This window comes from Sphaeramia orbicularis, chromosome 16 (assembly GCF_902148855.1).
Source record: "Sphaeramia orbicularis chromosome 16, fSphaOr1.1, whole genome shotgun sequence".
NCBI classification, from domain to species: Eukaryota; Metazoa; Chordata; class Actinopteri; order Kurtiformes; family Apogonidae; genus Sphaeramia; species Sphaeramia orbicularis.
In genome coordinates, this window is record NC_043972.1 from 58600516 (window position 1) to 58628251 (window position 27736).

Genomic DNA, 27736 nt, shown 5'->3' on the forward strand with positions numbered 1-27736 from the left:
AAATTCCAGTCTTCAAATGAATTGAGCAAAAAAAAAAAAAAAAAAAAAAAAACAGCTTGAATTAAGGAAAAAATGTTGAATTAAGCCAAAAAAATTCCTCAATTAAGGCAAAAAAAATCTTAAATTTAGCAAAAAATCTTGAATTAACAACTTCAAATATTTGTCTTTGTTTTAGTGCAAAACATAACATTAAATTATGAAAATATTTAGATTTAAGAACTATCCTGTAACAATAAAATGTGAATAACCTGAACAAATATGAACAACCTGAAATGTCTAAAGAAAATTCAGCACAAGGTTCTAATCTGGTCCATGGGATGTTTTTGCCAAGTCAAAAATTCCACAGTCTTGAATCGAATTAAGCAAAAAAAAAAAAAAAAAAAAAAAAATTGTTTGAATTAAGGAAAAATGTTGAATTAGGCAAAAAAAAACAAACAAACTTCAATTAAGTAAAAAAAAAAAAAAAATCTTGAATTAAGCAAAAAAAAAAAAAAAGGCTTAAATTTAGTAAAAAATCTTGAATTAACAATTTAATTTTTTTTTCTTTTAGTGCAAAAAATAACATTAAATTCTGAAAATATTTACATTCACGAACTATCCTGTAACAATAAAATGAATAACCTGAACAAATATGAACAACCTGAAATGTCTAAAGAAAATTCAGTCCAGTTTGAACTCTTTTCTTCCTGTTCCTCAGTGTTTAGTGTCTGTAGATCTGATCCAGAATGCACATGGACTAATGAGAAGTTGAAGTATAATATTGTTAAAATTACACTTATTTTTCTTAAGAAATTTCAGTTTTTTTTCAGGTTATTCACATTTTTTTTGTTTGAATAGTTTATAAATGAATTTTCATAATTTAAGGGGTGTTTTTTTATTTTTTTGCACTAAAATAAAGACAAACATTTGCAGTTGTCATTATTTCTAGGTTATTCTGTTATTCTTTTACTGGTTCGGTCCACTGCAGATCAAATCAGGCTGAATGTGGAACCTGAAAGAACATGAGTTTAGACTCCTGCACTAAAGCGTCACTATTTACTGTTTGGTTGGTGAGCTTCGTTTAATGTGATCAAATCTATGCTTTACCTTCTATTTTAAAAGGGAAGTGGACTCTGTTTGTGTGAGTCTGGGGCATCAAACTAAACCCGTACAGATCTGACTACTGCAGTTTGTCATACTTATGTATTTCTGGAACAGACTAGTGAAAACAGAAAGTTGATTGGACCAGTATTTTAGGACATATTGGTCATTCTGGATCCAAAAGCCTTCCACTCCCGTTAGGGGTTACCGCATTTGAACACTTTGGCGGTGACTGCTGGACAAATGTGGTACAACACACATGAATACACAACACACATTCCTGCTGGGGGAGTGGGACGTGGATTTGAAAACACACACCCCCCTTTTCACACCCCACCAATAATACATAAATAAACACCAACAATACTCAAATAAACACCAATAATGCTCAAATAAACACCAACAATACACAAATAAACACCAACAATACACAAATAAACATCACTAATACCCAAATAAACACCAATAATACTCAAATAAACACCAATAATACTCAAATAAACACCAATAATACTCTAATAAACACCAATAATACTCTAATAAACACCAATAATACTCAAATAAACACCAATAATACATAAATAAACACCAATAATACTCAAATAAACACCAATAATACTCAAATAAACACCAATAATACATAAATAAACACCAACAATACACAAATAAACACCAACAATACACAAATAAACACCAATAATACACAAATAAACATCACTAATACCCAAATAAACACCAATAATACTCAAATAAACACCAATAATACTCAAATAAACACCAATAATACTCAAATAAACACCAATAATACTCTAATAAACACCAATAATACTCAAATAAACACCAATAATACTCAAATAAACACCAATAATACACAAACACCAATAATACTCAAATAAACACCAATAATACATAAATAAACACCAACAATACACAAATAAACACCAACAATACACAAATAAACACCAATAATACACAAATAAACATCACTAATACCCAAATAAACACCAATAATACTCAAATAAACACCAATAATACTCAAATAAACACCAATAATACTCTAATAAACACCAATAATACTCAAATAAACACCAATAATACACAAACACCAATAATACTCAAATAAACACCAATAATACATAAATAAACACCAACAATACACAAATAAACACCAACAATACACAAATAAACACCAATAATACACAAATAAACACCACTAATACCCAAATAAACACCAATAATACTCAAATAAACACCACTAATACCCAAATAAACACCAATAATACTCAAATAAACGCCAACAATACTCAAATAAACACCAATAATACTCAAATAAACACCAAAAATACCCAAATAAACACTAATAATACTCAAATAAACACCAATAATACCCAAATACACACCAATAATACCCAAATACACACCAATAATACCCAAATAAACACTAATAATACTCAAATAAACACTAATAATACTCAAATAAACACCAATAATACACAAATAAACACCAATAATACCCAAATAAACACCAATAATACACAAATAAACACTAATAATACTCAAATAAACACCAATAATACCCAAATAAACATTAATAATACCCAAATACACACCACTAATACTCAAATAAACACCAATAATACACAAATAAACACTAATAATACCCAAATAAACACCAATAATACACAAATAAACACTAATAATACCCAAATAAACACCCTTCAGTGCTGACAGTGATGAAGTCCAGGAGGTGGAAGCTCTGCCCTGCATAAAAACGACCACTTCTAGAACCTGTTCCCCACAGGTCTGTAGAAACCACACTGACCCTTCAGGACCACATCAGACCAGTTTTTGTCTTTTTTTGTTGACTTACATCTCACACATGTTTGAAAATGTACTAAGAAGAAAGTACAGGGATCTGTGTTCAAATGTAGGGAGTATAAGGAAATACTTAGTGCTAAGTAAAGTACAAGTACCTGAAAAACCTGCTGAGGTGAATGTACCTTTGGATCCAGGAAGTGGATGAGCGGGTGTGTTGGAGGGTAAGGACCAGTGGGCGTGGGGTCCGAGTCAACGCCATCATCAATACGTGGACAACAGACAGGAAACACATCTGCACAAAAGCTTTGTATTTGTTCTGATTCAGACAAACTGGTATCAAAAAAGGCAATGTTCCAGAGCGGCTGCTTCTACAAATGTTCACAGCATCAATAAAAACAGTGTCCAGTTCTAAAAGAACAACAGGAGTCCATACAAAGATGTCATTTACAAAAAAGTCCACAAACAACTTTAAAACGTTAAACCTTGAACACCATTTCACAAAAAATAAATAAAATTCTATTTTATCAATTTTTAGTCAAAATGATGCAAGGTTAAATACTTCTTGTTTTCTAAATGTAAAATTTACAGTAAAAACTGCATCAGATGTGCTGCTCATTAACATTCAGCCCATCACAGACACCCACAGTAAACTGGGACCAGTTTCATTCCACTGGTCTGGTCTGGTCCAACCGCCTCTGGTTCAACTGAAATAGAATATAAAGACAAATGAAGTCTGACTGATGGGAATCCAACACCCTCTAACCAGGACCAGGCATTAATAAAGTCCTATCTAATCTACTCTAGTCTAGTCTAGTCTAGTCTAATCTAATCTATCTTTAAGTAGCTGTAACCATCTTTAACCAGCTTTAACCAACTTTAATATTGTACTAATTGAACAAGTTAAAGGACATTTCCATGTAAACCTGAGACAGAATGTTACTGAGGTCCAGTGTTTTGTCCATGACAGTCGGACATTTGATCCGTTTCTGCATAAACTCAGACCTTGTTCCTTCCTCAGTGGGACCTGGTGGAAACACAGGCCTTTATCTGCCTGTTGTGTCTGTGTTTTCTCTGTTGTTGTTGGTTTTGGAGGTCGGTGTCCTCTCCCACTCCACCTCCACTGCTCTGTACAGCTCCATAGTGGCTTTGGCGTCCTCCACAGACGAGTGGCCTCTCCTCCCAGTCTGACGACACAAAAAGGAAGGTCACTAGGTTTCATGCTAATTATTAAGTTGTAATTTAAACACTTTGAATTCTGCTACTACCAGTATAAATTATAAGTTCATTATATATTATATTACATATATTCCAGCCTATATTATAAGTTAAAATCACTCTGCAAATGTAACACTGGGTACACAGGGTTTTGAGGTGCTTTACCAGGTATCAGTCCAACACCGATGAAGTGTGTGTTTGTATTTAACCCTTACAGACCCAAACGTCCACCTTTTCTTTTTGAGAACTGGTTCCCAGTAGCTAGATTCCTTGGAATCGTTTGCCTGCCTGCTTAAGGATTCTGCTTATCGATTCCACCTTCGTTGCACATGCACAATAACGTCACGCGTACGCTGCATTGTTTTGGTCAGGACATAGCCAACTTGGTGTTGAGGCAGAAACGGTCCAAACAGACCACACCAGGTCCACACAGACCACACTAGGTCTAAACAGACCACACCAGGTCCACACAGACCACACTAGGTCTAAACAGACCACACCAGGTCCACACAGACCACACCAGGTCTAAACAGACCACACCAGGTCCACACAGACCACACCAGGTCCACACAGACCACACCAGGTCCACACAGACCACACTAGGTCTAAACAGACCACACTAGGTCTAAACAGACCACACCAGGTCCACACAGACCACACTAGGTCTAAACAGACCACACCAGGTCTAAACAGACCACACTAGGTCTAAACAGACCACACCAGGTCTAAACAGACCACACCAGGTCTAAACAGACCACACCAGGTCTAAACAGACCACACCAGGTCCACACAGACCACACTAGGTCTAAACAGACCACACCAGGTCCAAACAGACCACACCAGGTCCAAACAGACCACACCAGGTCCACACAGACCACACCAGGTCCACACAGACCACACCAGGTCCACACAGACCACACCAGGTCCAAACAGACCACACCAGGTCCACACAGACCACACCAGGTCTAAACAGACCACACTAGGTCTAAACAGACCACACTAGGTCTAAACAGACCACACCAGGTCCACACAGACCACACCAGGTCCAAACAGACCACACCAGGTCTAAACAGACCACACTAGGTCTAAACAGACCACACTAGGTCTAAACAGACCACACCAGGTCCACACAGACCACACCAGGTCTAAACAGACCACACTAGGTCTAAACAGACCACACCAGGTCTAAACAGACCACACTAGGTCTAAACAGACCACACCAGGTCCAAACAGACCACACCAGGTCCAAACAGACCACACCAGGTCCAAACAGACCACACCAGGTCTAAACAGACCACACCAGGTCTAAACAGACCACACTAGGTCTAAACAGACCACACCAGGTCCAAACAGACCACACCAGGTCCAAACAGACCACACCAGGTCTAAACAGAGCACACCAGGTCCACTGGAACACTGTCAAAGCTTCCATTTCTTCAAAACGGTGGAATCCCTCCACTCTGCTCAAACATTTGTCCACAGCATGTGATTCATTTACAGGAATGTCACGTATTTGACTCATTACTTAGCGACGCTTGTGAATCTAGCGGCAGAGTGAACGCTGGGGCCGTCATCTGGGCCCAGTTCCAGTTCCAGTGTGGTCAACAAATATCATACCCCCTCAAATACAAGTTTCTGAAGATAGGGGAAAGGAAATGAGGTGCACAACAATGGGAGACGAGCCGAGTCGAACTGGTTCCACGTAGTGGAAGTGCAGCAATAGAGGAATTGGGTAAAGAGTCTGTAGTTTCACTTTCACTGCACGCCCCCTCCCACCCACCCACCAAACCGGGCCCAGCGTCATCCATTCTTCTTATTTGTCCATATTGTATATTTTGTATTTTCTGTGTAGATGTAAATATAAAAGACAGTTAATGCAAACACACCTGTTTGTACTCTTTTATTCCGTCACCCAACGAGAATCGATAGAGAATCGATAAGGAATTGGATTGATAAGCAAAGTCGATAATGGAATCGGAATTGTTAATTCTTATCGATTCCCATCCCTGGTCATGGTGTACTCATTCCTCTCTGAAATGGTCCAACCCTTCCAGACCTGTTCCGTCATCATCAGTCATCGATGTCACTATAAACAGATGTTCTAACTTTGTTTGGACAGAATTCTCCATGTGGTCAGCAGCCGGGACCGTCTCTGTTCCATGGGCTTTGGACATCTGTTTACCACCATCAACCACAAACCACCACACAAATGACATCTAGAACACACTGAAACAGCATTAAATGGATGATCACACGATGAAGTTGTTTATGAAAATCCGTCCATTTGTGTGTTTCTTTGGTCACTGCTAGGGGAGTTAGACAATATCAGTTCTGCAATATATCGTGATATTTCATTTCAGAATACTGTATTGATATTAAAAAATACTGTATCGATATTTTTATGTATTTATTCAGATGTAGATTTTGTGAAGGTTCTTTTTTTTTTTTTCCTTCTTTATATTTTCTTTATTATTATTTACGCTCTAATTAAATGTTAGTTCCTTTGTTGGGATTGCAGAAAAATAATGTTCTGATGTTAGTTCTGAACTAATAGAATATGAACATTTGAACAAGATCTGAAACTGTAATGTCTGTAAAACATTATTTCAGTTTTAATACAGGAAAATTTTGCAATATAGCACTAAATCCTGTTCTGCTGCTCAAATAAAAGTGTGTTTAGTATTTGTGCAGATTTCTGGTGTAATTCAATTTTTCAAAGAAATAATCATTTTAAAAAAAGAAAAAATTGCCGTTTTAACAGTATCATGATATATCGTGATATATCATATCGTGATCCTAGTATTGTGATTTGTATTTTATCTCCAGATTCTTGCCAATACACAGCTCTAGTTACTGTTGCTCTTTTTTGCTGTGTTTGCCTCCATCTGACTGACGATTGGAACTGAATTATGGCAGATTTCTCCTACCCCTCTGCTTGTAGTGTGGTCCTCATCGAGAATCGGGACACCCCTACTCCTTCACGTGAACGCACAAAATGGAGGGGGAGGGCTAAGGGGGAGGGCCAAGGACTGAACTGGGGTTGGGCCTACATGTATTTGTATGCGTTACTACCTCAGTGTTGTGCTTTGGTTTTCATCTCTCTGTACCTGAATGTCTCGGTTGAAGATGGCCTTGGTCAGTCTCTTCAGCGAGGCGGCCTGGTTCTCGGGGAAGCCGGCCTTCTGGTTGAGCAGTGGGAACCTGGAGGTGTCTCTGGTCAGAGCGGGAGGATGAGCGTAACCCAGGACCTTGAAGTCATTGTGGATGGCGTGGCCCACCACCACCTTCCCCATGAGCAGCTTCAGGATCTGGAACAGAACCCCAGCCACAGACCACGTCAGCGTAAAAACCACAACACAAACCAGAGTCTGAGTCAAGTTTAGGACGCTTCAGGATGTTCCATGAACTGAATGAACTTAGCTGGATGTCCTCACCTCTTTCCTGGCCTCAGCGTACGGTGTGGCCCCAGTGAGGTCGGAGCGCCGGATGCCGCTCCAGCGGGTGCGGTAGTCGGTGACGGGCATCGACGGACTGATGAACTTATCGTAGACCACATCGCCGTCGTATGACACGATGCTGCAGCGTGCGAGCTGGCTGATGTGGCCTTTGGGTCCTGCACCCACCATCTCACAGTCTATGGCCAGGGTCTTGGAAGGGGCGAAGGTGCTACTGGCTGAGGGGCCGGCGCTGCTGGGTAACCACGATGACTGGGACTTGACCTGTGGCAAGGGATGTAACAATATGAAAATTTCATATCACAGTTATTGTGACCAAAATTATCACAGTTATCATTATTATCGGGGTATCGTTAAAATTGTGCTCAAAATGTTCAAAAAGTACTAATACACATACTGAAATAATTTAACCAAGTTGTATTTTGAAAATAAATAAATAAATAAAAATAAAAATGATAATAATAAATAACAAGCAAAATGTACTTTCTGTTGCAGAAACATTCAAATATTAACATGTAAACAATCAAATATACAAATGTGCATTAAAGATGGAACCGTATGGACATTCTTTGACCATTTTCCAGATCAAGTTTGAGTTTTTAGTTTCTTTTTCAGACACAGATAGATAGATAGATAGACAGACAGACAGACAGACAGACAGACAGACAGACAGACAGACAGACAGATAGATAGATAGACAGACAGACAGACAGGTAGATAGATGCTGCTTCTGTTGTAAATGTGCAGTACCATTAGTTTTCAAAGTGCAGTGCACACGGTTTTCATGATAATTAGAATTTAAACGGTAATACTAATTGTTGAGATTTTTACTGCGGTTTATCGTTTTACGGTAATCGTTCCATCCCTACCTGTGGCTTTGGGTCGTCGCCCTTTGTTCCACTGACGGCCAAGAAACAGGAGCTGTGTGTTGAGGTGGATGGCTTTGAGCTGTGGTTGGTAACAGTATCTGCAGAGGCTGAAGGCTGGAAAGGTGAGACGTACGCCCAGTTTGCAGGAGGTGTGGGTTTAGCGCCGTTTGGACGAGGCGCTGGTTTCGACCCTGAATGCCCCGGCGCCTTGGTGCGCTGAAGTTTCCGGTTTTTCTTTCGCTCTAAATATTTCTTCCATTTCTCCTTCTTTTTTAACTTCTTTTGTGTTTGTGTTGTAAGCGTAGTGTTGTCAGAAACAGAAGACGCATTGATCCACACGTCTGACATAGTCCTGGTTCAGGAGTCCAGTTTGTTTTCAACACCACTTCAGATCCTCTAAAGGTGTCATCCTATGGAAGACAAACACATTTAATGTACGGTTAGACAATATGACGAACGCATCAAATAATTCAAGAACTGGGTATTAATAAAAGGGTATTTATTTCTAAAAAAAAAGAAGAAAAAAAAAAAATTTAATTCACCAAAAAGCAAACTTGAAATCTATTGACAAAAAGTGATGAACTCTGTTGTAATGATAATATGATTTTAAAAATATTGAAAATTATAAAAATGGAGGAACACCGCAAAAATGAGACTAAAAGAGGTGGAAACAATACCACGGTGGCCCAGAGGTGCAAAAGCCCAAAAAATTATCCACTAGCCCAAAAAATTATCCACAATAAGAAAACAAAGAGAACAGCCCAAAAAATTATCCGCTAGCCCAAAAAATTATCCACTATAACAAAAAAAAGAGAACAACCCAAAAAATTATCCACTATAAGAAAAAAAAGAGAACAGCCTAAAAAAATATCAATTTTTTTTCTCATAGTGGATAATTTTTGGGCTGTCCTTTTTTGGTGGGAACTTTTTTTTCAGGTGGGAACTGGGACACGGGGACAGGTGGGAACTAAGACAAGGACAAATATTATTATTAAAGTTAATAGTGCATTTACATATATGAGTGTGAACAAATATTATTATTAAAGTTAATGGTGCATTTACATATATGTCATAAGTATAAGTTTACATAGGCTAATCAGTTATATATATTTTTCCACAAGTAATACTGAAAGTATGTGAACAGTCCCATATAATACAGTTCTTCTATTTAAGAAATGATGGGTGAAACTTTAATTTTTGACACTGATGTTCACTTTGTCTGGATCTGGTCCTTTATTGGTAGTATTTATATTTTTATATATTCGGTTATTGTGGATAAACAGGACACAACTGTTCTACCAATTTCTGTAAACATCCACATACCGTTGTTCAGCAGACATGAACAAACAGTTATAACAGCTTATGTAAACAATATAAGATTACCCAGGTTTACCCATTACAGTTACTGAGGTGAAGTTAGCAGCGGGTTGGATATTTGATGGACATTCAACAGCCATCGCCTTACAGACTATCAATAAATTACTGCTCTAAACATTTTTCTTCAATAGCTTCTAAGTCATGTGACCTAGTGACTCCAAACCAGTCTCAAATTATTATAATAAAGAGTACCTTTAGGAAACACCACTTAATATTTCTCTCCAGTCTATATTATTTTTTATGATTATTCTTTTTTTTTTTTTTTTTTTTACAAAAGATGTAAATTTTTCTTCAATAGCTTCTCAGTCATGTGACCCAGGGACTCCAAACCAGCCTCAAATTATTAGAATAAAGAGGACCTTTAGGAAACACCACTTAATGTATCTCTCCAGTCTGTATAAATATTTTTATGAATATTATTCAAATTTTTTTTATAAAAAAAATAAAATAAAATAAAAATTCTTCAATAGTTTCCCAATCACGTGACCCAGCAATTCCAAACCAGTCTCTGGAGTTTCCCTTTGGTATAATAATTTGATAATAATATGAATAATGTTCACAAAAAATATTAATATAGACTGGAGAGAACTATTAAGTGGTGTTTCCTAAAGGTCCTCTTTATTCTAATAATTTGAGACTGGTTTGGAGTCTCTGGGTCACATGACTGAGAAACTAATGAAGAAAAACGTTTAGAGCACTAATTTATTGATAGTCCCTAAGGCGATGGCTTTTGAATGTCCGTCGCATATCCAACCTGCTAAGTTCACCTCGGTATTCCAGCTGAAGTGCCTTTAAAGTCTGGTGTTTTTCACCCCAGACTTTGCCTTTTACTACCACAGCTCAGTCTAACGGCTGTTTTCACCCATGAATAAAACTGTATTTCCGACCAAAGTCTATTCTGATATTTTCGTGTTGGGGTCATCTGGCACTAGTCTCTTTTTTCCTTTCATGTTATCTCTTAAAACACTTTTTGTCAATAGTTTTCAGTAAAACACAGACCTGTTCCGCACAGTGAGCAGCATGTGTAGATTCCAGCAGGTCACAACATTCTTTGATTACTTCCGGGTTATGGTGCGTTTGGGACAGGCCAACATCCGTAAAATATTTGGGTATTATTAGATAGATACAAACGATTGCCTACACATTTTTATGAGACGCAAAGACTTACGTAAAGACTTAAATCCCACAAATCACTACTCAACCCTTGCAAAAAAGCAATCAATCAATCAATCAATAAAAATAGCAGTTTAGTAAACGGTAGTGAACTTATCATTCGCCCTAATTTGTTCATCTACTCATTTTATTATTTAGCTAAATATGGTTTACTCAGAAAAGGTAGCAAAGTAACTTAATCAATGTTATTTATACAAGATCATGTGGTGAAAGGTACTTTTGTTGCCAAGTTCATTAAATTATAAAAGCAATTCTATAAATATTAATAACAAACGAGCAGCACCTGAAGGCAACACCGGTGCATGTGAAAGTTAGCTTCCTGTCATGATGTTACTAGCATAGCAGGCTCACTGCAACAGATATTTAACTAAATGACAAAATGATAAAATTTTCTGTGAAGTTCTATTCAGTTAAGAGTTAATTACCCAAGCAACCTTTTAGTTACAAGTAGTTTAACAAATTAAAATGTCAAAGAGGCTTGTGGCTTGCAGGAAATGTGACGTAGCCCAAGTAGCTAACTAGCATTAGTTCGTCCCGTGTTGTACTCCTGTGTTAGTGCAACTGTTAGCAGAAGATGTGGAGATGTTTACACCAAGCCTTTCATCAGAACAGCAGCGAGACCTGGCGATAAGAATTACCACTTTTCTGTCTCAGTACAGCCACCTGTCCGACGCCTATATAATAGTGCGTAACTTCAGATTTGCAGGTTTATTGTAGTGTTTTGGTGTGACACAAAAGTGCAGTACTGGCATGATAACTGTGTGACGTTTTTAGAGGTTTTACTGTAGCCACGGAATTACATTTATTACATTTTATTTGATCAAAGTGTAATCTTTATGATGAATTGTAGTTAAATGCTCCTAAAGTTTCGGTGCTTTAGGAAACTACGGATATCTACGTTACCACTTAAAACAGTTTTACACTGACTTCCCATCACTGATCTATGTTTCTATTAGAGCTGCAACCGATTAATCGACTCAAAATGATCCAAAAAAAAATCATTCAACCACAATTCTCCTGAATCAAAGCTTTGTTTTCTTCATTTCTATGCGAATAAACATTGGTTCCACTGTTGTGTTTCACACGGATACTTATTGTGACGCACAAAGAAGCTTCAATTCAGAAAAACTGCAATAGAATATTTCCCTTAAATCAATTCGAGTTGATTAATCGAATCATGAATTTTTGCATTTGCTTCAAACACCTAATCGATTAATCGGTTGCAGCTCTAGTTTCCATGTTAGTTGATGAATATTTTTAGAACAATTATACAGTAGATCCTGACATAAAAACACTTGAACAAATTATTTATAACATAGTTAAACTTTTCCAACTACAACTCATGTTGAGTCTTATTTTGTAGTTTCTCAGAGGATAAAAAACACACAAGGGTGGTTGTAATTGATTTTTCTTTAGATTTTCATTGAAGAAAACCTTCCATTCTTGCACACAAGTTGTTGCAGATTTTTAATGTGGATTTTGTGATTGAGAGACAGAAGAAGGATTTACTGTGTAGTAAACTGGTATCCTGCTCTGTTCTCCTCAGGGCTGATTCCTTACGAACCTTTGTTTATGTAGTTTTTGTAGTAGAGGAATTTATGGAAGTAAATTTGTGTCATCAGATTTTGAATTATAATAGACATTGAATTTGTGGCACTGATTTTTTTTTTTGCCCTGAAATTAAGTATCTGGGGTTTTTGGCAGTGAAATTAAGTGTCTGATTTTTTTTAGCACAGAAATTAAGTATCTGAAAAATTTTTGCACTGAAATTAAGTTTCTGGATTTTTAGTCTCTGAATTCAACTATATTCATAAATTTAGAATAAAAAAATTCAGGTGCAAAATTCAGATACTTAATTTCAGTGCAGAAAAAATCAGTGCAAAATTCAATGGCTTTTATAATTCAAAATCTGATGAGACAGATTTACTTCCATAGGAATTTGTTAGCTGATCTTCTCATGTGTTATTTCTCTGGTCCCAGATTTATTAAAGGGAAGTCTTTGTGTAGGGACTATGCTGCCAGAATATAGCTCTTTCATTAAAGGGAAAATCAGAGTCTTCAAAGAAGTGCACAGTTCGCCTGTCCGTGTCTGAACCTGTTCTTACTTTGAGTCAGTTTGATCAGTCTGCATGATCCACTGGTTTAGTAATGTTGGTGTGAAAAACTAAAATGTGTTCAGGAAAACTGTGGATATTTGCCACAGAGACTGGAGTGAACGCATGATCTGGACCACCTGTATCTAGTCAGAACCACTTAGAAACCTCAGGGCGTCTTGTCTGATTGTCAGCATCCTTAATGCTATGGGTTTGTATCAGTGTAAATGTAATTACAAATATGAGGCTTTATTTTCTTCAGCTGTTTCCCTTTTAAACAAATAGGATTTAGTCTGGAATGATTAATGATGATCCTATTTGTTCTGCTTGGTTCTGACGTGGTAACGGTGGTCCATTTGACAGTGACAGTGCTTCCAGACTACAGAGTACTGCATACATGTGTTTAGGAGAAGTTTAGTTTATGACAGTCCGTTTTGGATGATTCTCACTGACAACACCCAAAGTTTGGGTGAGCACAAATCACTCAAACTAGGAAAATGTGTTTGTGTCATTAGTGTCCTGAAAAACAGTAAGTGAAGGCAGTGATGGATGATTATGAAGCATACAGCTGCGATGCACGTCCTTTTCCTGCGGAGTAGAGGCACTTCTGACCACATCACCCAGGACCTCCAGACACTCCAAATCATACAAAGTCCTGTTGAAACTGTTGAACCATAGATATTGGATGTGCATACAAACAAAGTGAAGTTAACCACATTTATGCATAACACAGATCTGCCTGATTCTTTCATATTGGATTTTTTCTTCTATTGATTATTGTGCTTTGCCACTCTCTTCAAATGTCATCTGATGGTCTTCTCTTTGTTTTTGCCCTTCAGGAGTTCTTCACTGAGGATCTGTGGTCCACATTACCCTGCAGCTGGCAGCCTGTGCTCAAAGACCTCTCATACCCACAGATTGCAGACCTATTACTAGATGCTACGCATGGAGACAGGAGGTAACGTGTTGACCAGGGGTGTAAGAAAATATCGGTTCCACAATAAATTGCGATATTTCACTTCATGATACTGTATCGATATTAAACAGGACTGTATCGATATTTTTAAGTATTTATTCAAGTGCAGACATGGCGGAGATTCATTTTGTTTTTTGTTTTTCTTTTTTATCATGCTCTTTTATTTCTATTTTCACATGGGTGTTTTGCTCTGTTGTTTTTATAGTACGGCTAAAATTTGCTTAGAGGTCTTATTTCTGTCTTTGTGCATAAGAAATCAGTCTCAGTGAATCCAAAGGAACTTTGTGTTGGTAAATGACAGTTGTTCAAATGGACAGGATTTCAGTTCTGTTCAACATGTTGATGCTCATATCAACTATGTTTTCAGCTCAAAAATGTCCAATTTCAGCACAATTAATGCTATATTTTCATGTCACACATGGCCAAGTTCTATTTGAACTGAATTGAGCTGAAAAACAAATCTTCTCTTCTTTTAGATTCCCCAGTTTTTCTTCCCAGATTCTCTCCTCCATATCACATGTTTTATTTGTACAGGTTCAATCTGGAGTATGGTGCTGATCCATCCTGCTTCTGTTCCACCAATACATACATGAAGAATGGCACACAGCACTGTTTAAACCAACAGTTTTCTAATAATAAGCATTTTTATACAGAAAGAACAATTCTATATTGTTCTTTCCTCTTTAGTCTGATGATAAACTATCCAATAAATAATAGTGCTCCTAGTTTTTGCACAGGGATCATTAGTGTAAACGCTGACATGGCTGCAGAGCATCAGTATGATGGGATCCACAACAACCATGTCACATCCGTCCACTGACACATTTAGTGTTTTTGTGTCAGCTGGGATTGTTTTAGATCCACAATACCAACATTTATGAAGAAGAGCAGAATTATCAATAGTAAGTCTATAAGTTTATTCCTAATAAAGTACTGGTACTGACCAGAGCATCATGGGTAATGTCCCGTCCGTCCACCAGCAAAAGTTTTCACATACACGTGCTATTCCAAATCCAATATTTATGAAAATAGAGCTTCCACTGTCAAAGAATATCAGTAGTCTGTGCACAATGGATTAGCATTATTTACACACACTTCTATGCATTTATGACAACTTTTTTTTTTTTTTTTTTTGACAAAAATGGCCACTCATTTGACCCCCTAAGGAAATTTTAGCAGACTACAAAAGTAGTATTGTGATATTGCAGGTCATACATGTAGTTTTTTGAAATTGATAACGGTTATTTCAAGCATCCTAAAGGCACTTTTTACTGTCTCAAATAGGCAAATGATAGGATTTTTTTATTGGGAATGCACAAAAATAATGTTCTGATGTTGAACAGTTCTGGGACTGAACACTATGCATTCTTTTCACAATAGAATACCAACATTTAAGCAGGATCTTAAACTGTAATGTCTGTAAATTATTATTTATTTGTGTAATTTTTGTACTGGTTAAAGCTGCATGTTAAAACTTTTTTTTTATCCAAATGCTGGTCTATATTTTTTTCCACTAAGTAATTTTTTAAAAAAAGAAACAAAAGAAAAAAATACTGCTTTGTTAACAGTATCGTGATATATTGTGATATATTGTATCGTGATCCTAGTATTGTAGTTTGTATCGTATCGCCAAATTCTTGCTGATACACAGCCCTAGTGTTGAGCAGTACTTTCACACACATAGAACACCCCCATCAAGTACAAGGTGTAAAGGAGAATGGAGACAAGAAATGAAAGGCTCACTTCCATAGAACAGTCCCCCATTACAGAGTCTCCAAATAAGTCATGCAGAGATGCCCAACTGAAAGGATGGTAGGATGGTGCTCCTCTGTAGTTTTTATTGATATGAATCATCAGTGTAGCCACTAGGGATGTAATGATTACCGGTACAGTGATAAACCGTGGTAAAATTGCAGACAGTTAATATTACCGTTTAAATTGTAATTATCATGATAACCATGTTTGCTTGTCGCACGTTTAGGGGAAAAAACCCTACGTAAAGATCTGCTTTTATGTCAATATTGAGTATAGTTTTAATTTATTACAATTTTAATTTTATATACCCAATATTTGGAACCAGTATTCACTTTTAAAGTCTTTGAAAAGGTTTGTTAAGCATCTGTGTGTATTTATGCAATAAATTATACATTTTCAAATCGGATTTTATATTTTTTTGTGTTCTCTGGGCTTTTATGTTTTTATAGTAGGTTAAAGTGAAAAAAGTGAGAGGCAGATGAGATAGATGAAGTTCTGCTGAAACAAAAGAGACCAAACATGGGCATAGTAACATTTGTTTATATAGTATATAAAGGCAAAATCAAAAGGACTGAAAAACAGACAAATAGGCTCAGACCACTAAGGGTTAATATTTGAAATGTTTCTGCAACAGAAGGGACATTGTACCTATTGTTTTTTTTTTGTTGTTTTTTCAAAATACAACTTGGTTAAATTATTTCAGTGTGTGTATCAGTACTTTTAGAACATTCAAGCACAATTTCAACAATACCGCGATAATAACGATAACCATGATAAATTTGGTCACAATAACCGTGATATGAAATGTTCATATCGTTACAACCCCAGGTAGCCACATTTGTGTTTACTTGTGTTTTGGTTTGTTTTTTGTCATGTACTTTATGTAATTTGATAATACAGTATATTCTGTCCGTCTGGAACAGTAGATCCTCTGCTGGGGGTGAACTGTAAACTGATGCACTGGATGGAAGGCAGGGGTTTGACCTCATACTCAGCCATGACCTTAGCCCAAGTTAAAGGTGTTCTTGTTCTGTGGTTGAGGGGTCTTTGGTTCTTGTTCTGTATTCTTGTTCCATGATAATGGTTAAGGTGTCTTTGGTTCTTGTTCTGTGGTTCTTGTTCTGTGGTTCTTGTTCTGTGGTTCTGGTTCTGTGCTGATGGTGGAGGTGTGTTTGGTTCTTGTATGGTTCTGGTTCTGTGGTTTCTTGTTCTGTGGCCCTTGTTCTGTGGTTCTTGTTCTGTAGTTCTGGTTCTGTGGTCCTTGTTCTGTGCTGATGGTGGAGGTGTGTTTGGTTCTTGTATGGTTCTTGTTCTGTGGTTCTTGTTCTGTGGCCCTTGTTCTGTGGTTCTTGTTCTGTAGTTCTGGTTCTGTGGTCCTTGTCCGTGGTTCTGGTTCTGTGGTTCTGGTTCTGTGCTCATGGTGGAGGTGTTGTCATTGCAGATATCCTTCCGTCTGGCCTCTGTCCCTCCTGGCGTTCCTGTGCCACGGCTCATGCGTTGGCGTTTCCCGAGACAGACCAGAGTGGTGTCCATGCCAGAGGAGTTTTGTGTAAACCACAGCCAGAGTTCACTGCTGGGACATATTTTCAGGAAACATGTCAAACCTAAGAAACAGCATGAGATTCGCAAGTTGGGCGTGGTATGAAATTGAGCTTTTATTCATTTTTAGTTTTTTCGAAGACACATGATGTATTTTTGTGTCCTAAAAGTCTGTAGTTTTCTTTGCAGCTGGTGAAGGACATTTGTGAGCAGACGGAGTGCAGCAGAGTGGTGGATGTGGGCTCCTGGTCAGGTAATTATTGAATGCATTATTGAACTTATGAAAACAGGACCATTGACTGTCCACTAGAGCTGTAAGGAAATAGCGGTTCTTCAGTATATCGCAATATTTCATTTCACAATACTGTATCGATATTAAAAGGTACTGTATCAATATTGTTAGGTATTTAGTCAAATGCAGATATTGTGGAGGTTCATTTTTGTTTTTGTTATATATTTTTTTTTATTATTTAACACACTTTTATTAACATAATGTTAGTCCTTTGTTGGTGTTGTACAAAATAATGTTACGATGTTAGTTCTGAACTAATAGAATATGAACATTTGAACAAGATATTAAACTGTAATGTCTGTAAAACAGAATTTAAGTTTTAATTTTGTGATATAGCTCTAGATTCTGTTCTGATCAAATAAAAATGTGTTTAGTATTTGTGCAGATTTCTGGTGTAAGTCAATTCTTCAAGGAAATAATAAAAAAAAAGAACAAAAAAACAACCTTTTTAACAGTATCATGATATATCTTGATATATCATATTGTGAGCCTAGTATTATGATTTGTATCGTATCACTAGATTCTTGCTGATACACAGCTCTACTGTCCACTGGTGTACAGTCAGGTCCTTCAGTATTTGACAGTAGGGATGTAATGATATGAAAATTTCATATCACGTTTATTGTGACCAAAATTATGACAGCTATCATTATATCACGGTATTGTTGAAATTGTGCTCAAATATTCAAAAAGTACTGATACACACACTGAAATATTTTAACCAAGTTGTATTTTGGAAAAAAAAACAACACACAACAAAAAACACAAACAAAATAAATGGCACAATATACTTTATGTTGACAGAAACATTCAAATATTAACCCTTAGTGGTCTGAGCCTATTTTGTCCGTTTTTCAGGTCCTTTTGATTTTGCCTTTATATACTATATAAACAAATGTTTACTATACCCATGTTTGGGATCTTTTTTTTCAGCACAACTTCATTTATATCATCTGTCTATTATTTTTTCATTTTAACCTACTATATCAACACAAAAGGCCAGAAAATATACAAAAAAATATAAAATCCAATTTGAAAAATGTATATACTTTATTGCATAAACAACACAAGATGCTTAATGAACCTTTTCAAAGACTTTAAAGTGAATATTGGTTCCAAATATTAGGTATATAAAATTAATATTATAATAAATTAAAACTATACTCAAATATTTGGACATAAAAGTAGATCTGACATAGGCATTTTCTCCAGAGAAGTGCAGTAATCAAACATGGTTATCATGATAATTAGAATTTCAACGATAATACTAACCATTGGCAATTTTACTGCGGTTATCATTATACCGGTAATCGTTACATCCCTATTTGACAGTGACACAAAGGTTGTACTTTTGCCCCTGTAGACCACCAAAATGGATCTGACATGAAACAAGCAATATGTAGTTCAGGTGTGGACTTCAGCTTTAATAAAGTTTACGTATGTTTATGTGTATGTTTATGTTTACGCATTTGGCAGACACTTTTTTCCAAAGCGACTTACGGGGGAAAACCAATTAATCACTCATCAATCAAATTTTATTTATATATATATTACTTCAGCTCATATTCAGATTGAATTACACAGTACCCGCATTAACCATTTAGGAGTGGGATCTCTTTTAATACTAGTCTCTCCATTTTCAGAATCTCAAAAGTAATAGACACTGACTGACCAGTAGCTTCATGGTCAGGTGTGACCTGCTTCCTGGTTATTCTTTGCCACCTTGAGTAAATAAAGAGTCTGGAGTTGATTCCAAAGTGGACGATAGTAGAATTAGTTTGTTGGTGAAGGACAACCCTTTCACAGCCAAGTTAAGAACACACTAGAGGTCAGCAGGTCATTATCAAGCAATGAAATTCTGTTTATACAGTGCTGCATCAGAACAGTAGATCTGTGATAACAGTTTACATTTAGAGCTGGAATAAACCAGACTGTCAGACTGCACAGAATCCACCAGGAGGAAAAGGAGGAGCAGAAGAAGAGGAGGAAAAAGGAGGAGGAGGAGAGAGGGGGAGGAGAGAGGAGGACAGACAGGAGGAGGAGAGAGGAGGAGAGAGGAGGACAGACAGGAGGAGGAGGAGAGAGGAGGACAGACAGAAGGAGGAACAGAGAGGAGGACAGACAGGAGGAGAAGAGAGGAAGACAGACAGAAGGAGGAACAGAGAAGAGGAGGAGGAGAGAGGAGGGACAGACAGGAGGAGGAACAGAGAAAGAGGAGGAGGAGGAGGAGGAGGAGGAGAGGAGGACAGACAGGAGGAGGAACAGAGAGGAGGAGGAGCAGAGAGGAGGACAGACAGGAGGAAAAACAGGAGGACAGACAGGAGGAAACAGAGAGGAGGAGGAGCAGAGAGGAGGACAGACAGAGGAGGACAGAGGAGGAGGAGAAGAGAGGAGTCCAAGTCCCCTTCATGAATGTAAATCCAGAGCTTTTAACATCCAGGATAAACCACTGGTAACAGAAGGTCACAGTAGAACTCCCCAGGAAACATCTCAGTATCCAGCCCAGTTCTACTTTAGATTCCGGTGACGGATGATACCAAGATGAAGTTATACCAGAGTTTTATTGGTACAGGTCATGATCCAACACAGACCACGTCATCTGTCCACTGTGGTGGAGGTAGGTTATGGTTCAGAGTCTGCTGATGGAGGCAACAGCAGGAACAGGATGAGTGCTGAAGGACTCAGTGGTATTCTCTGATTCAGCTAAATACTGAAAAACTGATAGGATGGTACAGGGTACACAAGGTACACATGGTACATCTTCTACATGTTACCCTTTGCAGGTGGATAATGACCCAAAATAATCGTACAAAAACAACCCAAGAACTTTTGAAGGAACAGAAATGGACTGTTCCTGTTCTCAGCCCAATAGATCATGTTATTCAATTACTGAAGAATGAAAACCCACAAACCAGCATCAGCTGAAGGCAGCGCTAGTAAAAGAGTAAAAGCCTGAAAAAACGTTCATCTACAGGAGGACGATGGGGTCCATAGCAAGGTTATTATCGTTAACGAAAACTAATGAAATGACGAAAACTAGAATTGTAAAAACATTTTTGTTAACTGAAATAAATAAAAACTATAATTAAAAGAAAAAAAAAGATAACTAACTGAAACTGTATTGTGTGTTTACAAAACTAACTAAAATGTATAAAAATTATGGATAAAATCCCTTCGTTTTCGTCTTGTCAATGTCAGATTGATATTGAAATCAATTTATTCACTCAAGCAATTTTATCTGCTGGCACCATACGACACTTGACGGTCCGTCACTTGTGTTCACTTGTGGTTTCCAGTCGTCTTCTGGTCCCCACTCTACCTGGAACATGGAGAACTAACGTTGGGAGAAGCAGCAAAGTCCTGTCTGGGATTTATTTGAATACGACGACAGAGAAGAAGAGAAAAGATATGAAAAAACTAAAATTAAACTACAACTAAGCATTTAGAAATAACTAAAACTAATAAAAACTAGCAACCTGTTCTAAAAACTAATTAAAACGAACTGAATTAGAGAAAAAAAGTCAAAACTAAATAAAACTAAACTAGAATGAAAAATCCAAAACTATTAGAACCTTGGTGCGTAGGGTCCAGACTTCAGGCTGTCATTAACAACAAAGGATTTCATCCAAGTTTTTAAAGCAGTCCTCACATTTATAATTGTCTTAGTTCATCCGATTACTTTTGATCCTCAGAAAATTGAGAGACAACATTTGAACTGATTGTAAAAGTGTTTATTTAAACCCCTTGAATTTCAGCTGAAGGTCCACACTTCAGTCACATGTGCATTACTTCATATCAGACCTACTGTGAGGGTGTGCAGAGGTCAGAATAACGGGGTTAGTGTCTCTGTTCTTACACTCATGGACTTCATGTTCCTCTGTCACGAACAGGGTCACCTCACACGTTTCATGTCCTTTGGACTCGGCCTGTCTGTGACCGCTATTGAAGCCGATCACAACTTGGTTTCTATGGCGTCCAGATTTGATGGACGTTATTGCAAGCTTGGAAAGGAAAAGCAGAAAAAAGGTCAGTACATATTTAACCAGTCACAGACTTGAGGTTAATGGACCAAGAAGGGTTTCACAGCGATTTAAAGGCATGTCCTCCAGAAAATGTTCTTCAGACTAGATTTAAAAAATAATCACAATATATCACCTACAATATCCCAGTCTATTAAGTCCCAACCCCTGGTGCTGTGATATGTATCGAACTGCCCTGTTTGACAGTAAGATAGTTCTGACTTTACCCATTTATAAGATAATTGATGGAGTCACTTTTAGGTCCATTCCACTTCTTAGGCCAGGGCTGTCAAACTCATTTTGGTTCAGGGGCCATATTTAGCCCAATTTGATCTCAAGCGCGGGCCAGACCAGTGAAATAATGACTTAATAACCTATAAATAATGACAAATCCAAGTTTTTCTTTTTGTTTTAGTACAAAAAAGCCCCAATAAAATTATGAAATATTTACATTTTACAAAAAAGATGTGAATAACCTGAAAAAACAGAAATTTTCATTTGTAAAATTAATGCAATTTTAACAATATTATGCCTCGACTTATTGTTGATACATGTACATTTACACACAACTGTTACATAAACATTTGGTAACAGGCAGAATATTGTTAACAATTTTTGCGAGTTTGGAACTAAAATTTGAACAATTTCAGATATTTCCATCTCATTATTATTAACACAACTACAGATCACAGGGGATCCATAAATGCACAAAACATTTAGTAACAGGGCAGAATATTGAAATTGCACATTTCGGGTTGTTCATCTGTGTTTTAATCTATGTATTTATTTGCATTTTATTGTGAATGAATAATTTTGTAAATGTAAATATTTTCACAGTGTAATGTTATTTTTTTGACTTAAAATTTTTTCCACATAATTTTTCACAAATAAAATTTGTTGTCATTATTTGTAGGTTTATTGTGTTATTTTTACTGTAGATCACATTGGTCTGTATGTGGAACCTGAACCAAAATGATTTGGACAGCTTTGACTTTTCAGGTTCATTTTTGCACTTTCATCCCGCGGCCCAGATTGGACCATTTGGTGGGCCGGATTTGGCCCCCGGGACACATGTTTGACACCTGTGTCTTAGGCATTCTAGGAGTTAGCTATAAAACACTACAAACTGAACTGCATGTTGTATACTCAGTGCCAATGAAAACGCAACACTTGAAGATTCTTAAATTTTTTTAAATCGATGAGGATTTTTATTCCATAAGCTCTTTGGAATTAATCATAGGCCATTTCTGTACAGTAAAAATAAAAAAAATCACATCCAAATTTGTTGACAAAAAATAAGGATAAAGAAAGAAACTCAAGGACCCCCAAAACCAAAAGTCACAAAGCGGTCCCGGAGGTGCTGCAGCTCAATGTAGCGATCCTGCTGTGGCGTGGTCACACGTGCTCGTCCGGAGCGAGGTCTGTCTGCAGTTGAGCCAGTTTCTTCATGCCTCTGTTGCATCCTGACTGTGGTGGACACATTGCATCCAAAATGGCGCGCCACCTGCCGAGCAGAGATTCCGTCCTCCAGCAGCCCATAGCATGACATCTTTGGCCACGTGTCAGTCTAGGCATCGCTGAGTTATTGCAAAGATTTTCATGCTTTTCAGCTTGCCTTTATATACAGAACATGACCACTCCTTAACTGACCACAGTTCCTTAAGTTGAGCAGTTCATTGCTGAGCAATGAGAAAAACAAGTCTTATGAATGCAGACAAGTTCATTCAAGCGTGACAATAGCTCAGCCCGTCTCAGGTTGTTAAGAAATTGTCTGGGATTATCTTATACAGGTGAAACTTAAACATATTGATGCAGCTCAGGAACAATAAAACACATTCAAGTGTTGCGTTTTCATTGGCACTGAGTATATCTTTGTACGTTTTGTTGATGCTCTCAACAGTATAATTTTTTGTGAAAAGTTTTGATTCATTTCCTGCCACAAATGAAATTTTAAAAAAAATTCAGCAAATTATAACTAAGGCCTTTCTTCTCCCTAGAAATGTTCCTCTCAGCTCCCAACATCTCAGTCTTCTCCATGCCATGTTGCCGGCTGGGTAAATCCAAATGCATCCTGGGAAGACTTCCTCAAGCAGCTGAAAACATCAAATTGTGGCAGTGAGGGCTCCCCAAAACCATCAGGACCCAGTAAGAAGAGACTGAAACACCAAAGACATGCACCTGACATTCAGGGTTCAGAGGCTTGTGCTTGTCCAGACAACACCTCCCCCTCCCAGAGCTTTGACAGGACGTCACAGCAGCAGCAGAGTCAGACCTCATCCTCTGAAAACTGCGGCTCACATGTCCAACCTGTTTGTGAGGACGTTTCAGATAAAGCAGAGGACAGTCCACAGGCTGAAGACTTCGTCCTTACTGGTCTCCATGCTTGTGGTGACTTGAGCACCACTCTGCTCCGTCACTTCGTAAAGTGTCCTCATGTGCGGGGCATCACCTCTGTGGCCTGTTGTTACATGAAAATAACCACCAGAGAAAACCCCGTCCCTCCAGGAGTGGTAGAGGGTCCCATCCCACCGACGTCAAGTCACCAACCACTGCCTGCAGAGTTTGGGTACCCCATGAGCTCGTGGGTCCGGGGTCTCCCTGGTCATCCGCTGTCTTATAAGGCCCGAGAGGGGGCGTGTCATGCCATCGAGGACTATGTGCGGAGGCTGAGGGAGGACAGCCAGCTGCTCAGGACGCACTGCTACCGGGCCATGCTGGAAGCCTTCATTAGAAATGTGAGGCCAGATCTACGTAGGGCGGGAATCCAGACCATCAAAAAAGCCCATCTGTTGCCTTTTGCAGAGTAAGTGTCTAATTATTAAGATCAGGGAATGCACCGATACCACTTTTTTCCAGACTGAGTACAAGTACAAGTACTTACATTTGAGTACTTGCCCATACCGAGTACTGATATGAGTACTTAATAATCCCATTCCAGTTGTTCGTCCCTTTTGTAAATGTGCTTTATTACCTCCACCAAGGAGGTTATGTTTTTGTCAGCGTTGGTTTGTTTGTCTGTCTGTTTGTGTGCAGGATAACTCAAAAAGTTATGGATGGATTTGGATGAAAATTTCAGGAAATGTTGATACTGGCGCAAGGAACAAATGATTAAATTGTGGTGGTGATCGGGGGGGTGGGGGGGCCACGGGGGCCCACTGATCGCCTTGGCGGAGGTCTGGGCTCTCCGAGTGCTTCCAGTTGTTGTTGTCATTAGTCTGACTGGGACAAAGTGCTGCTGCTGATATTTAATGTGTTGGAATGAGCGTTTGTCAGTCAGTCCATTAGGGGGCACCACTCTGAATTAACCATACTGGACAAATACCATGAGGAAGAGTAAAGTTTTATGAAAAGAAGAAGAAAGTCAGTAATAGCAAACATGGAGACGACAGAGGCAACACTAATGTGATACTAACATTGCAGCGTTTTCTCTGGTAAGGTTTAAAAGCTTAACTAAATAAAACTAAACTATAATGAAAAATCCAAAACCATTAGAACCTTGATTGGAACCAAACTCTTCATATATTTGCATATTTTCGTGTCTAAAACCATCCCAGAATGAACGTAAACACTGTAGTGATGGTACATAAGGCTCATGTATGTGTCTGTGTGTCGGTGGTAGATACGCTCGTCTGGGTCTGGTCCGGGTCGGCCTTCCTGCCATGTTGCCTCTGGATGCGGAGCGGATGGAGACTATGCTGGATCAGCAGGTCCGGGTGGTGGTCTACTTCAGCCTGTCCATGCTCCTGGCTCCTGTAGTGGAGACGCTGGTGCTGCTGGACAGAATGATCTACCTGCAGGAGAACGGTGACACAGTCACACCCCGTCACTGGTTCTAGAACAGGGGTCTCAAACTCATTTTAGTTCAGGGGCCAGATTCAGCTAAATTTGATCTGAAATGGGCTGGACCAGTAAAATAATAACAAATGTATAACGGCTAAAATTTCCTTAGGGGGTCAAATGAGTGGCCATTTTTGTCAAAAAAACAAAGTTGTCATAATGCATAAAATTGTGTGTAAATAATGCTAATCCATTTGTGCACAGACTACTGATATTCTTTGACAGTGGAAGCTCTATTTTCATAAATATTGGATTTGGAATAGCACGTGTATGTGAAAACTTTTGCTGGTGGACGGACGTGACATTACCCATGATGCTCTGGTCAGTACCAGTACTTTATTAGGAATAAACTTATAGACTTCCTATTGCTAATTCTCCTCTTCTTCATAAATGTTGGTATTGTGGATCTAAAACAATAACAGCTGACACAAAAACACTAAATGTGTCAGTGGACGGATGTGACATGGTTGTTGTGGATCCCATCATACTGATGCTCTGCAGCCATGTCAGTGTTTACACTAATGATCCCTGTGCAAAAACTAGGAGCACTATTATTTATTGTATAGTTCATCATCATACTAAAGTGTAAATAACAATATAGAATTGTTATTTCTTCATAAAAATGCTTATTATTAGAAAACTGTTGGTTTAAACAGTGCTGTGTGCCATTCTTCATGTATGTATTGGTGGAACATAAGCAGGATGGATCAGCACCATACTCCAGACTGAACCTGTACAAATAAAACATGTGATATGGAGGAGAGAATCTGGGAAGAAAAACTGGGGAATCTAAAAGAATAGAAGATTTGTTTTCAGGTAAATTCAGTTCAAATACAACTTGGCCATTTGTGACATGAAAATATAGCATTAATTGTGCTGAAATTGAACATTTTTGAGCTGAAAACATAGTTCATATGAGCATCAACATGTTGAACAGAACTGAAATCCTGTCCATTTGAACAACTGTCATTTACCAACACAAAGTTCCTTTGGATTCACTGACATTGATTTCTTATGCACAAAGACAGAAATAAGACCTCTAAGCAAATTTTAGCTGATAAATAATGTCAACTCCAAACTTTTCTCTATGTTTTAGAGCAAAACAAGTTAATTCACATTATGAACAGGTTCACATCTACAAACTATCCTTTCAAACAATGTGAATAACATAAACAAACTGAAAAAATAAGTGTAATTTAACAATATTCTGCCTCAGTTTATCATTTACACATGTACATTAGAACTTACAGATCACAGTGGATCTACAAACACACAAAACATTGACTAACAGGCAGAATATTGTTAAAATTGCTCTTGCATCTCTTAACACATTTCATGTTATTTGCATTTTTTGCAAAATTATACTTTATTTTAGTGTAAATACATGAAAATATTTACATTTACAAAGAGAAAAATTTGGAGTTGTCACTATTTCTGTTACTATGATAGTATTTTACTGCTCTGACCCACTTGAGATTGAATTGGTCTGAATGTGGAACCTGAACTAAAAGGATTGTTAATATCTTAGTGTCATTTTTGCATTTCACAAATTCATCCCAAGGGCCAGACTGGACCCTTTGGCGGGCCGGATATGGGCCCCGGGCCGCATGTTTGACACCTGTGTTCTAGAACCTTCCAGTGTGTTTCCTGTCCTGTGTTTACATGCTTGTCCTTCAAAATGATCTCCAATGAATGAAGGTCTGGTCTGTGGTCTTTCTGCAGGTGTCGACAGTCAGCTCATTCCTCTCTTCAACCCAAACTTGTCTCCGAGGAACTTTGTGCTGGTGGCTCTGAAGTCTCAGTAGGACACACGGACAGAAGACTGTTTACTCAGAAACATGTCTTCATAAAAGCAGGTGGGGCAAGAACAGTCTCAAGGATTTAAAGGGATTTTTTTGTTTGTTTTTGAAATATAGTTGTGTATTTATTATCATGGGCTTTTTTAAGTGTGCGTATGTATGTATGTTCAGCTCACCTTCATCTGTGTCTTATGCAGGGGTCTCAAACATGCGTCCCAGGGGCCAAATGCAGCCCGGCAAAGGATGTTTTTGCAAAGTCAAAAATTCTACAGTCTTGAATTAAGCAAAAAAAATAATAATAATTGCTTGAATTAAGGAAAAAATGTTGATTTAAGCCAAAAAAAAAATCTTCAATTAAGTAAAAAAAAATCTTGAATTAAGCAAAAAATCTTGAGTTAACAACTTCAAATTTTTGTCTTCGTTTTAGTGCAAAAAATAA

At 37.8% G+C, this 27736-nt stretch overlaps 2 protein-coding genes across 2 annotated transcripts; one reads left to right on the forward strand and one right to left on the reverse strand.

The window, feature by feature from the left end:
* Positions 1–3189: 3189 nt before the first annotated feature.
* On the reverse strand, positions 3190–10849 carry LOC115434876 (interferon-stimulated 20 kDa exonuclease-like 2). Its single transcript, XM_030157007.1, has 5 exons — positions 10814–10849; positions 8438–8847; positions 7548–7832; positions 7221–7421; positions 3190–4082 (listed from the first exon to the last, which is right to left on the reverse strand). The coding sequence occupies exons 2-5, from the start codon at positions 8783–8785 to the stop codon at positions 3942–3944; spliced, it is 975 nt and encodes a 324-aa protein (XP_030012867.1). The 5' UTR covers positions 8786–8847; positions 10814–10849; the 3' UTR covers positions 3190–3941.
* Positions 10850–11291: 442 nt separating this feature from the next.
* LOC115434838 (protein RRNAD1-like) lies at positions 11292–27514 on the forward strand. Its single transcript, XM_030156961.1, is given in 11 exon segments — positions 11292–11671; positions 13920–14038; positions 17253–17292; positions 17294–17319; positions 17321–17450; positions 17540–17598; positions 18204–18207; positions 21533–21668; positions 23642–24464; positions 25281–25465; positions 27221–27514. Coding segments are annotated over 11 exon segments (1707 nt in total). The 5' UTR covers positions 11292–11569; the 3' UTR covers positions 27304–27514.
* Positions 27515–27736: the final 222 nt, after the last annotated feature.

Coding starts and splice junctions, on each gene's coding strand:
- LOC115434876 (XM_030157007.1), bottom strand. CDS start 8,785: ATGTCAGACGTGTGGATCAATGCGTCTTCTGTTTCTGACAACACTACG. Junction 7,833..8,437: donor GCGACGACCCAAAGCCACAG/GTAGGGATGGAA, acceptor CCCTTGCCACAG/GTCAAGTCCCAGTCATCGTG. Junction 7,422..7,547: donor ACGCTGAGGCCAGGAAAGAG/GTGAGGACATCC, acceptor GTTCTGTTCCAG/ATCCTGAAGCTGCTCATGGG.